Source organism: Oryctolagus cuniculus, chromosome 17, assembly GCF_051225735.1.
Source record: "Oryctolagus cuniculus isolate XC-2025 breed Fujian yellow rabbit chromosome 17, ASM5122573v1, whole genome shotgun sequence".
Classification (NCBI taxonomy): domain Eukaryota; kingdom Metazoa; phylum Chordata; class Mammalia; order Lagomorpha; family Leporidae; genus Oryctolagus; species Oryctolagus cuniculus.
Genome location: NC_142883.1, coordinates 22,264,282 through 22,279,293, shown reverse-complemented (window position 1 = coordinate 22,279,293; position 15,012 = coordinate 22,264,282). Strand labels below are relative to the sequence as shown.

Sequence of the window (15,012 nt, the reverse complement as noted above, 5' to 3'; positions counted from 1 at the left end):
ATTCTCTCCCACACCAGTGTGGGACTGCTGGGGAGCACAGGGGTGGCGGGCTCAGAATTCTACGGCCCCTCCCCGTCCCCGCTGAAACCCCCATAGGCTCAGAGCCTGGATCCTGACTGGTCCGGGGAGCCAGGCGCGGGCCGGGCGCGTCGCCAGGCACTCGGGAAGGGGCTGTCCGGAGCAGGCCGGGTCCGCGGAGCTCCGGTTCGCCGCCGCGAAGGGCTCATCGGCCTCCTGAAGCCGTCTTCCCTGCTCTCCCGCCGCTTTCTCCCCGGGCGCCTCCGCATTCCCCAGCTCCCCACGGCCGCCCTTTTTCCCTCCTGACCCTCTCCGGCTCGCCCCTCCCTCGGCAGCCCACCTTCACCCCGCTCCTCCGCGCGCTCCTCGGTCCTCGCCCCCTCATCCCCGGCCTCCCCTCGCCGGCCCCCGGCTCCCGCGGCCCCTCTGGCCCCCTCCCTGCCCCCCTCGAGGCGGCCGCAGCCCCTTTCACAATAGTGCGGCCCGCCTCCCTCTTCTCCGCTCCCGGTTCACTCCCGCCCGCTTCCCTCGCGGCGCATGCGCTCTCCGGTCGGCGGCGGCTGCGGCGGTGGCGGCTCCGAGCGGCTCCGTTTTTTTAAAGGGAAACGCCGAGGCGCCAGGGGTGACTGTGGGGGAGGGGGACCCCAAGCTGCGGAGACCCCCAGGGGAGGCGACAGAAGCCCCCTCCCGGAGTAGGAGGGCTTTGGGCGGACCCATCCCTCCCACCCCCTCCTAAGGAGGAGGGGGGGGAAAAATGGAGGCTCGGGGCGGCTGAGGCGAGCTCCGGGGCGGGGGGCCGGGGCGGGGAAGGGGGGGTGTGGGGTGGGGAGACGAGGCGGGCCCGGCCGGGCCAGGGGGGGCCGAAGCGAGCTCCGGGGATGAGCTCGGGGGCGGCTGGGTGCGAGCTCCTGCCTCTGAGGCGAAGGCGGCGGCGGCGGCAGCAGAGGCGGCGGCGAGGCCCCCATGGGCCGGCGGCGGGCCTCAGCCGCGGCCTCCACTTCTCCGCACGCCGGCGGGATGGCGCCCGGGCCCCGGAGGAGCCGCGCTAGCGGAGGCCTGCTGCCGCGCTGCTGAGGCGAGCCCGCCAAACTCCCCTCCCCCTCCTCCGTCCTCGACCCCCCGCACCTCGCCCCTTCCCCACCCCCCTCCTCCGTCTCGGTCCCCGGCGCTGCTCCGGACCACTATGACCATGAGATCCGCAGTGTTCAAGGCGGCCGCGGCCCCTGCCGGCGGCAACCCTGAGCAGCGACTGGACTACGAGCGGGCTGCGGCGCTGGGCGGGCCCGAGGACGAGCCCGGGGCGGCCGAAGCCCACTTCCTCCCCCGGCACCGTAAGCTCAAGGAGCCGGGGCCCCCGCTGGCCTCCTCCCAGGGCGGGAGCCCCGCGCCCTCCCCGGCCGGCTGCGGCGGCAAGGGCCGGGGCTTGTTACTGCCGGCCGGGGCGGCCCCTGGGCAGCAGGAAGAGAGCTGGGGCGGTTCGGTGCCCTTGCCCTGTCCGCCCCCGGCCACCAAACAAGCCGGCATTGGGGGGGAGCCAGCCGCTGCCGGAGCAGGCTGCAGCCCCCGGCCCAAGTATCAGGCGGTGCTGCCCATTCAGACGGGCTCTCTCGTGGCGGCGGCCAAAGAGCCTACGCCCTGGGCTGGGGACAAGGGTGGGGCGGCTCCTCCAGCTGCCACCGCCTCGGACCCGGCGGGACCCCCACCACTACCTCTGCCCGGGCCGCCACCCCTCGCACCCACCGCCACCGCCGGGACCCTGGCGGCTAGCGAGGGCAGATGGAAGAGCATGAGGAAGAGCCCTCTCGGGGGTGGCGGCGGCTCGGGAGCTTCCAGTCAGGCCGCCTGCCTCAAACAGATCCTTCTCCTGCAATTGGACCTCATCGAACAGCAGCAGCAGCAGCTGCAGGCCAAGGAAAAGGAGATCGAGGAGCTGAAGTCCGAGAGAGACACGGTACGGGAGGGGTTAATCTGCGTTCGGGACGAGGAGCGAGTTGTGCGCATGCTCGGGGGAAGGGGGCTGTAGGAAGCCGAGGTGTACCCCTCGGTTAGGGGTAAAGGAGCTTGGCTACCCGCGTAGGGGTGTCCTAGGTGCTGAGTCCTTGGGAGCCAGGCTCACACGCACACGTTGGGTTGGAGGGAGGGGTTAAAGGGCAACGCTCCCAAGGAGAGGGGGAGGGGCGACTCAGAGGCCAAAGGGTTAATTTAAAATGACAGCTCCAGGCTTATGGGAAGGATGTATGGAGTAGGAAAAGACCTGATTTGTGAGGGGTTAAAAATGGAAGGGTGCAGTGTCTCTGTGGTAGCTTTGTGGAAGGGTTAAATTAAAGAGCTGGTAGGTTGGAAGAGCATTGTGGAGGAGAGGGGCTCCGCAGCTGCTGCCCTAACCACTGCTGCAGCATCTTCAGACAGGAGGGCAGTAGGCCTTGTAGTGGGCAGAGGACAGGTGATTTCTGTGGAACTGCAGTTGGTGTTTCTTAAATGTTCTTCTGAGAACCGCTGCCTGGGATTTCAGACAGTTTTTAGTAGGACTCTGAGTTATAGAACATAACCAGGTGCCTTGAGGTTTGAAGCTGCAAGACTTTTAAGGCATCAGGGGAAAGTAAGCTTATCAAGTGTGTTGCATAGCCGCTCCCCCCAACACACACCAAATCCCTGTTTTAGAATCTTGAGGTAGTAGGGTGGTCGTTTCCTGTTTCTTCCTGCTTCTGGGAAGCATGACCCCCTAGGCTTGTTTCTACTGCAGCAGTAGTTAAGGGCACCTCTGCATGAAAACATTTTCCTTTGGATATCAGGGAAGCTGGGGCGGTGGGTTATTATTGTGCTAGCATACATTACAGCTGCCTAAAAATAAACATGGTTTCTACAATTGTATTCAGGCTGCAGCTCGCTCTCTCTCTCTCTCTGTCTCTCTCACGTTGTGTGCGCCAAGGGCTGAGCAAGGGAGCAGAGGGTTATTCATTTTTGTTTGCCTTCCAAATGAATCGCATCAGATGGCCGTTTTATTGGAGAATGCGTTCCACAAGGTGGCTTGGGAGCTGGGGCAGGGGCAGGTCTTATTAAAATATCTCGTGGTGGATTTGTGGAAGTTACTCAACATGGAGGTGGCACTGCTTAGCTACTGTACTGCAGTCTAGGGGTGTGATGGTACTGTAATTACAACAGATCACATCCTTACATGGTGTTGGGGGTGAGGACCAGTGAAGCAGAAGATATCAAGGAAATGTCAGCCACGAGCCGTGGTTAAGTAATGCTAAGGCTGTGAATCAAACCAGATGTAAGGAGATGAAATTCAGAGTGTGGCTGACAGGAGGTGTCTCTGCTGCTTGTGGAGGTTTCTGCTCAGTTCCTGAGGTAATGGCCCCCTTTTGCAGGCTTTCCTAGGCAAGAAAACTGGGGTGAACTAAGGATAGAGTGTCAGTCCGAACTTGGCATCCACTGCTTGTGTTGTGTATTGCAGTCTTAGTGTTGCTTAAGCTTGCTTCTCTTATTCCAGTTGTTTGGTCTCAACTGAAATCTGTGTAATGGATGTAATTAAGGCAGCATTAATATCACTGTCTAACCCAGATAGAATTCTTGTAATAGAGTGTAAGTAGCACAATTGGCACCTTTCCTTTAAACTAAATTAATGTGAAGTTTTTCATGATAATAGACTTCCATTTTCTGTTGGATTAGGTAGTCCTCCCTTTTAATTAGAATTAAAGAACTTTGATTTCAATCAATATTTAAATAGGTATAACTTTTTCTGTTATCTAAAATGCAAAGGGATATGTATATGTCATGATTGTTGAGATTTGTGGGCACTGATTTCTGTTAGAATTCTTTCAAATGGAATGTTCATTGTTTTAGAAGTGACACCCCCTCCCTGCGCACACACACATACACACACCCCGTTGAAATAACACTGCCATTCTTAGTGGCACTGTATGAGCTCTTCATTCTTTCTTGATATACTCTTTTGACTTTGCCATCATGTATAGTTTTTGAGCAGAAGTAGAGAAGATTGGATTTGGATAGCCTTAGGTACTCTCAAAAGAATGTACAAGTATATAAGGTTAATTTTGGAAACTCTCAACTCCCACATGGTTAGCAGTAGAAGAGACTTGGTCATTAAAAGGTACTCTGTGGCCCCTCTTAGTAAGAGGATCCTCTTTCAGAAGAACAAACTACAAATTCCCCAATGTCCCTTGCCATCTAGGTTAGAGTGTACCTTTTCTTTTCCATTACATTTAAGTAAAGCTATTCAGATTAATGTCTGCCTGTGCAGAATAAGTTGAATTGATGTGATCTGCTGAAAGAGGCAGAAGACTATACTGATTCCTAAATGGGGCTAAGTACCTGTGTTTAAATTTTTGTGTCTTAAGCCTGCATTTTGCCATTCTCTCTTTTAGCTCCTTGCTCGGATTGAACGTATGGAAAGGCGGATGCAGCTGGTAAAGAAGGATAACGAGAAGGAAAGGCACAAGCTGTTTCAGGGCTATGAAACTGAAGAGAGAGAGGAAACAGAGCTATCTGAGAAAATTAAACTGGATTGCCAGCCGGAGCTTTCCGAGACATCCCAGACTCTGCCTCCCAAGCCTTTCTCGTGTGGGCGGAGTGGAAAGGGACACAAAAGGTGTGCTGATAACTTTGTTACGCTGTCTGGACACTTGTTACCAGTGACTGAGAGTAGGGGACTGGGATTTATGAATTGGTTTTATAGTGACCATAGCCTGAATTATGAATTACTTCTATTATACTGAGAAACTATCTTGAGACTCTCTTAACCACCATGCTGTATAGAAGTCTGTTAGGAACATTTTGGTCACAGTAGTGATAATAGAATACAGAGTACATCACAAAGAGAATAGGTAACAAATGTGACTGAGTTTCTTAAAACTATAGCAGGTCACTTCAAGTTAGGAGGTGTAAAGCAGTGTGGTAGGCACCAGTAGACATACAAAGAAAATACAACTGTTCTTCGGCTGAAAGAAATTATTCAAACTAAGGATGGGCAAAAGTTTTGAAAACTCGGAATTCAGATGCAATGAGATATGCAGATATACAAGATGGATGTAAATGAAATTTTGTAAGATTCAGGGATATTAAAGATTATTGTGAAACTTCGAGGAAGAGAGGGATCTTGAAAAAGAGGCATAGAATTTAGGTTGGTGGGATGGAAAGGTGGTGTTCTGGGCAAATGCAGGGAAGAAAGCAGCAGACAGCAAAAAAAAAAAAAAAAAGGAACTAGAGATTGTAGTTAACATGGTTTAAGGGTGGGAGGTAAGCTAGACTGGTCTCTGGTGGACAGTAATGAAATAGGTGGCACAGAGTCGTGGCACCAGATGTTGGCTAAAGGATCTTGACTATAACCGGAATCTTTAAATACAGTAGACAGCAGAATACTATAAGATACTCTTAAGCATGAAAAATTACTTGTTCAACAAATGTTGACTAAGGGCATATTCTATTTCTAAATGAGTGCCAGATATTTCAGGTTATCTGAATACTATTCATTGTGGGACAAGAGAACAAGCTATCTCTCTTGCCCCCAAATATACTCAAATCAGATTTTATGTAAGAGTCAATAAGTTTTACAATGTTTTCTTCCCTATCTAATAGGAAATCCCCATTTGGAAGTACAGAAAGAAAGACTCCTGTTAAAAAGCTGGCTCCTGAATTTTCAAAAGTCAAAACAAAAACTCCTAAGCACTCTCCCATTAAAGAGGAACCCTGTGGTTCCTTATCAGAAACTGTTTGTAAACGTGAATTGAGGAGCCAAGAAACCCCAGAAAAGCCCCGGTCTTCAGTGGACACCCCACCAAGACTCTCCACTCCCCAAAAGGGACCCAGCGCCCATCCCAAGGAGAAAGCCTTCTCAAGTGAGATAGAAGATTTGCCGTACCTTTCCACCACAGAAATGTATTTGTGTCGTTGGCACCAGCCTCCCCCATCACCGTTACCATTACGGGAATCCTCTCCAAAGAAGGAGGAGACTGTAGCAAGTAAGGCATAGAGAACACTTGCTCTTATACCCTAGTGGTGGCGGTCAAGCTAACAAGTGTGAAAATGCCTTTGGCATTTTTTAAAAAGTGCAATCAATAAAGCAGAGTTCTGTCAAGAATGAGTAAGTTAACAGCCAGAGACAGACACTGTGCAGGCATTGCAAATAGATGGAATTACAGCAAAATGTGCTCAATGTGTTTGCCTGCTTACAACACTGGGAGATGTGTTTGCCAGTAAGTTGCTCATCACAAGAGCACCAGACTTGGGGGTGTGTAATCTCCGGCAACTTGCATGCCCTCTGAAAGAAGGGTTTTCTGTGCTGTGAAATGCATAGAACTTATACTTTGCCATGCACGACTGTTCCTGCAATTGATACTGTGTGAAACCTGGGAGGGTGGTCTTTGGGTGTTCTCAGGGGCCAATGGTAATTTTTGGTTGGGGAGCCAGCTTGGGGTGGGGAAGATCACCTGGGCCTCCGCTCTTTAACTATATAAACATTTATCTGTATCTCTATGTCCCGGTCTGGGGGGCAGGAGGAATCTGCCAAAGACCAACAGTCTTACTTTATCTTCCTATACTTCACACAGGTTCTAAAATGTGGAGAGTGCACTTGGATTGCAGTAGCCCATTGGTTGTTCATATATTTAAATAAAATGGTCTACAAACTATTTTTCAAACAATAAGGACTATCTTGGGATATCTGAGCTGCTTGGGGAGGGTTTGGGGTGTGGGACCTTGGTCTTCATTCCCTTTTTGTTTCTTTATGGCTTCCACACAGAGATGCTCCCCTATCTCATACATCAACCAGTAACTGGAGTGTGCCTTCCGTCATGTAATAGTAGTCTATGACAGTCACTGTGGGTGCTCCGGGCTAATGGGGAAAGCCTTCTTGGATAGAGCTGCAGCCCCAAGTCGCTACCACTATGTCTTGCCCTAGCAGGGATGGGGATGGGAATCCCTTCCAATAAGCATTTTCCAGGCTTTGTTTGGCTGTTCTCGTGACAAAACTAAGTGGGGAAGATAGATTACTGTTAATTATCTAACATTCGTTCGGCTTCACACTTGGGTACATGAGATAGATCAGGATCCTGATCTAGGTTCAGATTTTTTGTTGGTTCAGTCAGTTGAACAGGTTCATCCTTAATGCTTAACCTTTTTGCTGCCATGGCAATGCTGTGTAACAACTTAAGAGAAACCGTGAAGCAACTTCCCATCCGGGATTGGGAAATGGCTTGTTCCGGAGCTGTTCTGTGTGACTGGCTGTTTTTGAAAACCCTGTCTGCCCTAGCACAGAAAATTCCAAACACCTCTAAGATTCTGGGCATAACAGTACGAAGGAGTCTGACTGGGGAGATCCCAGCCCCTTGAGGAGCCTGAGTTGTGAATGAACGTGTGGATCCTTACTCTTGATGCCCCTATCTCAAGAGGAAGTCTCAATGGCTTATCCTAAGGAAGCCAAAGTCTTTTGTGCATGTTGTTCAGGCTGGACCAGCAAGGTAGTTTGTTTGGAGGGAGGAGGGAGCTGTTTAAGAAGACTACATATGTAAGTTTTGAGAACACTGATCTTTTATTTGAAAAATAGGGTCAACTTTTACTCACCTGCCATGTTCTGAGTTTAAGGTTTGATATCCTTGGCCATCAACTGTTGCAGGGAAACCACCCTAAATAATGAAGAAAAGAAGTCGTCTCAGTGTAAAAAAAAAAGTGGTGGGCTTATTTTCTTTTCTTTTGTCTGTTGTTCCCTCTTCCCCTCCCCCAGAGAGAAATTCTCAAAAGAACGACTCAAAAAAACAAAATGGCTTCCTAGTGAGACTTCAGTGATGATCCTTTCCTCCATTTTGGGTATGGGCTTTTTTTCTTTTTACACTGAGATGATTCTTCTTTCCTGCATTATTTAGGGTGTCTGATGCCATCAAGTGTTGCAGGAGAAACTTCAGTCTTGGCTGGTGAGTAGAATAGGAATTATGCTGGCTGGGCCTGGGGTGGGGGGTTGGGGGGTTGGTGGATGGTTGGGAGCTGCATTCCCCATCCACTGGATGTGGGAGAGTGAGATTCCTTGGTGTATGATTGATCACACTCCTATAGCCTTCAAAATGACAACAAATTTCAGTTGTTTTTCAGGAACTGCAATAGCATCCATTTATGAATTGTCAGGTATTGGCTTAGGGTTTTTTGTGATCCTGAGTTTGGCAGACTGCAAATGGTATTTTAGGTTCTTTAATACCATAGCGAGGACACTGAATATGGCTTCAGGTGAGGCCATAGAATGGATTCCTGTCACTTGGTAACTTTGTCTTTCTGGGGAGAGACCTCTTGACCTAGTGAATAGTTGGAGGGTTGTGCGACTTTGGATTTAAAGGTGGTTCCACCCCCTCCTCCCTTTCTTGTTCTTTTTTTTTTTTTCCAGTTCCTTCTTGGAGGGACCACTCAGTAGAGCCTCTAAGGGACCCAAATCCTTCAGACCTTTTGGAGGTAGGTACCCAAGAGATGTCAGTGGAAGGAAATAAGAAACTGAATAGAATGGAGGGGTGTAACTGGACTAAGAGTCCTATGGACGGGTTAAATAGAACTTTGAGGGCAGAAAGGAATGTGAGAGATTATCTAGTCTAACTGTTTTTTATTACTTACTTATTTGAGAGAGTGAACACTCGCATCCATCTACTGGTTCACTTCCCCAAATGCCTCCAGCAGCCTCCAGCTAGGGCTGAAACCAGGAGCCAGGAATGCAATCCAAGTGTCCCCCATGAGGGGCTGGGACCCAACTACTTGAGCCATTACTGCTGGTTCCCAGGGTCAGGTCGGCATTTGCAGGAGGCTGGAGTCAGAAGGCAGAGTTGGGTATTAAACCCAAGTACGCTGATATGGGACAAGGATGTCTTAACCAGTAGACTAACTGCCAACCCCCTTAATTTTACAGGTAAGAAAACTCTGAAATTCAGAGTAGTTAAGTGATTATTCAAAAATAAACAGCTGGGTAGTGCTCAAAACATAGGTAAATTTGTTGCTAAGTAGAAAAGTTAGCATGGGGCTGGCATTGTGGCATAGCAGGTTAAGCCGCTGGCTGCAACACCGGCATCCATATGGGCTCTGGTTTAAGACCTGGCTGTCCCATTTCCAATCCAGCTACTTGCTAGTGCGCCTGGGAACGCAGCAGATGGTCCAAGTACTTGGGCCCCTGCACTCATGTGGGATACTTGGAAGAAGCTCCAGTCTCCTGGCTTCTGACTGGCCCATCCCCAGCTGTTGCTGACACTTGGGGAGTGAACCAGTGGATGAAAGATCTTCATCTCTCTCCTCCTCTCTCTGTAAAACTGCCTTTCAAATAAATAAAAAATAAATTAAAGAAAAAAGAAAACAAGTTAGTATGTGTTAAGCAGCATAATTTTGAATTCCAAACTCATTTGACTCTTAAAAATGTGTGTTTATTTTAAATTCATACTCTTACAAAGTATAGAAGGTAGGAATGGTTTATAGTAGTCTCCAGGATTGGTTGTTTGATGTGACTTTTACCTTGCAAAGTTATGGAAATAATTTTAAATTTGGAGATCCTTAGAAGGTGTGAGTGGTGAAAGGAGCATGTGTTCTGTTGAATCTGCTACCAAGAGGTTTACATGATATCCATAGAACTCACAGACTCAACTTAAGAGGAACAGATTTTCCGTTCCTGGAAGCCGGGGGCAGTCAGTGTGTAGATGTGGAACGTGGTGATAAATGGTTGATCAGCTGCTGTTCTTCACACAGAACCTGGATGACAGTGTATTTTCAAAGCGGCATGCAAAACTGGAGTTGGACGAGAAGAGGAGGAAAAGGTGAGGCCAAAGATGTCCATCCTGGGAACAGTCGAGCCCTTAGGACCTAACCTCCCTTCTTCCATGCTGTCAAGAATCCCAGAGCTCTTAAGTCTTAAGTTACTGGTTTCCCAGTTGGTTGATATTTGTTGTAGCTATGCACATTTGGCCTCTTTTTCTTCATATATGCCCTTCCTTGGTTCCACCTTATGTGGAACACCTGCACAGGATCTGGACTGCTAGACTTAAGCAGCTCTACCCTAACCAGTCAGTTAGTTCTCATGACCCCATCTAGAGGAGTCAGTAAGGATCTTCCTAGAGTCTGGATTGTATGAGTTGCTTTTATGGGGCAGGTTTTGGGTAAGCAGTAATGTTGGGTTTGTTTTGTTTGTCTGGTTTGTTTTTCCTAGATGGGATATTCAGAGGATCAGGGAACAAAGAATTTTACAGCGACTACAGCTCAGAATGTATAAAAAGAAAGGAATTCAGGAATCTGAGCCTGAGGTTACCTCATTTTTCCCTGAGCCAGATGATGGTAAGTTTTGCCTGTCTCAAAGAGTTGATTTTGTAAAGAAGAAAAAGGATGCAGGCTCCAGAATACAGCTTTCTCTGAACGAATGAACTGCAGTGGTATAGTCACTGGATATTTCCCATTGTGTAACTAACAAGGTCCCATTTGACTTTCTTCCATAGTTGAAAGTTTGATGATTACCCCCTTCTTGCCTGTTGTAGCATTTGGACGACCATTACCAAAATTAACTCCACAGTAAGTATGAGGTTTTTTCCTCTCCCCTCTCAGGTAGCCTGTGCCTCCCTTTTACACTTCACAGAAGCCTAGGTACTAAGTGGAACTAGGTGGCTTAGAGATAACCCTGATTCTTTGACAGAAGTGAAGCTACCTGGGTAACTAGTTTTTGCAGTGATACGATTCCCATTCTAGGAATTAGGAGGAATGTTTTTTAAGTTAGAAGTAGATTATTCCATCACTTTGTTTCCAAAGCACTGCCTATTGTTTTGGCTTTGGGGCAGAGAAGACTCAAAACTGGAATCTTGGGAGTCAGGATTTAGGAGTGGTGAGGGACTTAGTGGCTTTTTTAGATACTATCATGTTCAGTGAATCCCTTTTAGTCTTACAAGTTGGTTTCCTCATCCTTTTTTGCCAGGAATTTTGAGCTGCCCTGGTTGGATGAGCGTAGCCGATGCAGGTTGGAGATCCAGAAGAAGCAAACACCTCACCGGACGTGTAGGAAATAGCTGTGCTGGCAAGAATGAACCCTGTCTTCAGATAGTTGTAGCATGCCATTCCCAGAGAGTGGCAGAGACCTGTATATGTGACCTGTGTCCTCATGTATGTTATCATTCGCTGGTAATGCCCTCCCATACTCCCTTGAGTTTGGTTTTGTTCTCATCACTCTGATTCCACTAAAACTTTCATTGGGCTAATTGTGAATTATGGAAGGTGATTGGGATTTCTTTTCCCTTTTTGGGAAAGTAAACTCTCAAGTTAAATCTATATTGTGGCAGATTTGGAAGTTTCAGGGGTCTGCTTCTTTACATTTGCCTATGTTAAAGCGGTAAAAAGGCCGTCTTCAGTAGATATGTGGAAGGTGAATCAACCCCTTCCGCTGGCGCATGCCTACTTGGCACTCTTCTCAACTTGGTATACCCACCTCATAGTCAGGGTATAGTGGTTTTTACCCTGAAATAAAACAAAAAGTCTCACCATGAGCTTTAGGACCAGATCAGGAAGAACAGCTGAAGTGATGAAGCAAGTCATCTCCAGAGAGTGGCAAGGAGATTATTGACAGTTGGTAGATAAATATCTGAAAAGCTAGCTTTCCTCGGACACTGTTCTCTGATATACCCATGTGGGAAGGGATGTTTCTGATTATTTTTTTAGTTAATGGGTAACTGAAGTACTTTCCCCACCCTTCAGAAAATAAAATCTTTAGAAAATAGAATGGGAATGGTTAGTTCCAGAAGAGTTACGGTTCTAAACAAAAGCAGTTGGCATTTGGGAATGGCGTACCAGAACCTGTATAGATGTCCTTGTGTCACATCACCTCTCAAGTATGCCTTAATTGGACTTTATCGTTTTTACAGCTCTGGATGGTGAGGTCGAGATTTAGGGAGGGGGAGGAAATATTAGCCCTTTGGCTGGCAAATGTCTATATCTTGAAACAGATATACCTAATGAGCTTCTCCGTTCACTTTGTAAAAATAGATTTGTATGTGTACCATCTTGATCCCCCCCTTCCCTGCCCCCATTTTGTTTAAAAAAAAAAAAAAAAAAGAAAGAAAGAAATTCAGGACAGCACTCCCAGGCCACTTTGGTCTCTGAAAGATCCCTGTTAACTATCTGGAAGGAAAACAGAGCCAAGACCTCTGGTCTTAAATATATAGGAAATGCCTTTCACTAGTCTTAAGGACTATTGTGTGAAAACAAGTAGGGGTCTAATCTCCTAGAAGGTAGGGGCTTTTATCCTTGAAGAGAATATGTCCCCAGATTATTAGCACTTTTAGAGGAGAAGCCAAGGTATGTAGGGTGTGTGGCCGGCCCATGAGTGGAGCATGATAGAGGATGGGACATCGTTGTGGGAAGAGAAGTTCCTCAGGGGCCTCCCACTGCTTAAGCTTTTTGTGAGATGCTGATCTGTGCTCCCTGGGTTTGACTTTGAAAGGAATTATTCTGGCAGCACATGTAGTATTCTTGGATGATCTTGCTGCTCTTATTTCTCCGTGTGTGCGCACGCGCCTGTGTGTGTGTGTGTGTGTGTGTGTGTGTGGCTATGGGTTTTCATTTTGTTAACTCCATCTGCTTAGGAGAGTGGGCTCTCTATAAGGGAACCTGCTGTAAACTTTATTGCAGCAAGGATGTAGAGAGAAATAGGACTTATTCCACTAGGGGCTCTCATCTCACACCTAAAGGAGGAGATTTCTAGAAAAACTGGGCCAGACTTTTCTTTTGTTCTCCATCATTTTAATGTGGCAAGCGATTAGCTTTCCTACTCTGACCTATGTTGTTATGTTCCTTCATAATGTGCCCAGAAAGAATAAAAATACCCCCAATCAGTGTCTCTTTACTTTGTTCCTTGATCCCTCTCAGTTTCTTATTGATTTAAGCATTTTTCAGATTCCTAATGTTGGCTGTGGGCTAGCAAATTTAACCTGTTTGTATCCTACACAGGGGACTTCCCCAGATACTGTACTTGAGCTAGACTGAGAGGAATCCATGAGGTGCTATCTGGCCAGACTTACGTGGATTCTGTTTCCTTGGTTCTCCCTTCCCCTCTTGTTATTGTTCCCTCATCTAGATCAATTCTTTGATTTTGGTTATGTTGAGGTTTGTTGAAGAGGTTAGAGCAAAGTTCTAAGAGCAAAATTACAGTGTGTTAGAGCGTGAGGGGAAAATTAGTCTTATTTTTCCCTACATGGGATACAACACTGTGAAATTCAATCTTCAACTGAAAGCCCTGCAATTCTCCTAAAACATAGTCCTTTGTTTCTTTAACAAAGTTTAAGCTAGTGTTAATAAATTAAAATGAAAAATTGCTTGTCTGTCCACTTAAGCTTTTTTTATGCTCATTTCATATTGTTGTCTGTGTTGTAATTCATACTTTTGATACCATTTCTGATGTGTAAAATTGGTTGTCTTGTAAATATCTTATAAAGAGTTCAATTGTAAATAAACTATTGTGGCTGTTAAATTTTGAACTGCTGCTTCAGTTTATTAGATTTATCAGGAAACATTAAATCTACTTGTACATTTGAAACATTGGAAAGAAATTCATTTCCACAATCAAACAGATGACATGCTGCTTTCCCCTTTACTTCCATTTGTGTATGAATACATGTGTGTTTCATCCCTCTTTGTCTATTGTCCTACCTTAAACGTAATTGGCAACTTTAAAAACAAGAGAATATAGGATGCTTAGTGGCTGGTGTCTAAATGAATAAAATCTCACGGTTGGGAAGACCTTAAAGGTCATCTAGTCTAACCTTGATACATGATTTCTGGACAACATTTCAGACAAATGAAGTCCAGCTTCTACTTCAACAGAATGTTTTTCCCTATACATTTTTCAAATGTTTGAACTTTCTCATTGACCAAATCTGACTTCTTGTAACTTTGAACCCATTGATTCTTTGCTTTGTCTTCTAGGGTGATGAAAAATACACCAATTCCTCTTTCCTCATGGTCAATCTGTTAGATTGCTGTGGCTATCTCAGGTCTTCTCTTCATGTTAAATATTCAGAAATCTTAACAATTGAACCTCAAAATAAATAAAATAATAAATAAAGGATCAGGAAGTTTTGGTTCCCTTGTGATGAACAGAAAATTTACTCACGTCCATTTAAAAATCGACCCAGACCAAACAACTGAAGGACAAGTGGCAGATTATCCCTTTATTCAGACAGCCTTAGATGTGCCTATTTAGCTTGCGGTTTTAAGAGCCTGCAGGTATTTTTTTTTTTTTTTGACAGGCAGAGTGGACAGTGAGAGAGAGAGAGAGACAGGTAAGAAAGGTCTTCCTTTGCCGTTGGTTCACCCTCCAATGGCCGCCGCGGCCGGCGCGCTGCGGCCGGCGCACCGCGCTGATCGGATGGCAGCAGCCAGGTGCTTTTCCTGGTCTCCCATGGGGTGCAGGGCCCAAGCACCTGGGCCATCCTCCACTGCACTCCCGGGCCACAGCAGAGAGCTGGCCTGGAAGAGGGGCAACCGGGACAGAATCCGGCGCCCCGACCGGGACTAGAACCCTGTGTGCCGGCGCCGCTAGGCGGAGGATTAGCCTAGTGAGCCGCGGCGCCGGCCCGATTTTTTTTTTTTTTTTTTTTTAACTCTTGGAAACATACACCCTCCATTTTGAACTCAGGCAGTTGATTTTTGGAGGGGGACTTACAAGTCTCATTTGGCCACCAGTTGAAATTGTTTGGGTCTGAGTCAATCCCGAGGCATTCATAATTCTAGTTTCAAGTTGTCTATAAATCTGATAGGCATCAGGATCCTTACCCATAGCATCTATAAAAAATGACCCAGTGCAGAATCCTGTGCTCATAGTGACCTTTATCTGGTATCCATTATTAACATGCACTAATAGCTTATGCCTCTTGTATATCCTACTTACGGCCCAAAGAAAATACACTGACTTCTTTCATTGCTGACAAGTGGCCTTGCCAAAAATCATAGCATTTCCGTCTGGTAACCCTTAACAAGAAGGAAATC

At 47.0% G+C, this 15,012-nt stretch overlaps 1 protein-coding gene across 2 annotated transcripts; it reads left to right on the top strand.

Moving 5' to 3' along the window:
* Window positions 1–773: 773 nt before the first annotated feature.
* On the top strand, window positions 774–13,502 carry MSL1 (MSL complex subunit 1). 2 transcript variants are annotated; one of them, XM_008271431.5, is made up of 9 exons: window positions 774–1,969; window positions 4,407–4,630; window positions 5,617–5,999; window positions 7,899–7,946; window positions 8,408–8,472; window positions 9,742–9,809; window positions 10,199–10,323; window positions 10,482–10,554; window positions 10,952–13,502. In XM_008271431.5, exons 1-9 carry the CDS (start codon window positions 1,202–1,204, stop codon window positions 11,040–11,042), a joined length of 1,845 nt encoding a protein of 614 aa, XP_008269653.2. In that variant the 5' UTR covers window positions 774–1,201; the 3' UTR covers window positions 11,043–13,502. The 2 variants fall into 2 exon arrangements, with proteins under 2 accessions (XP_008269653.2, XP_051681616.1); XM_051825656.3 differs by lacking the exon at window positions 7,899–7,946 and having other exon boundaries at window positions 933–1,969.
* Window positions 13,503–15,012: the final 1,510 nt, after the last annotated feature.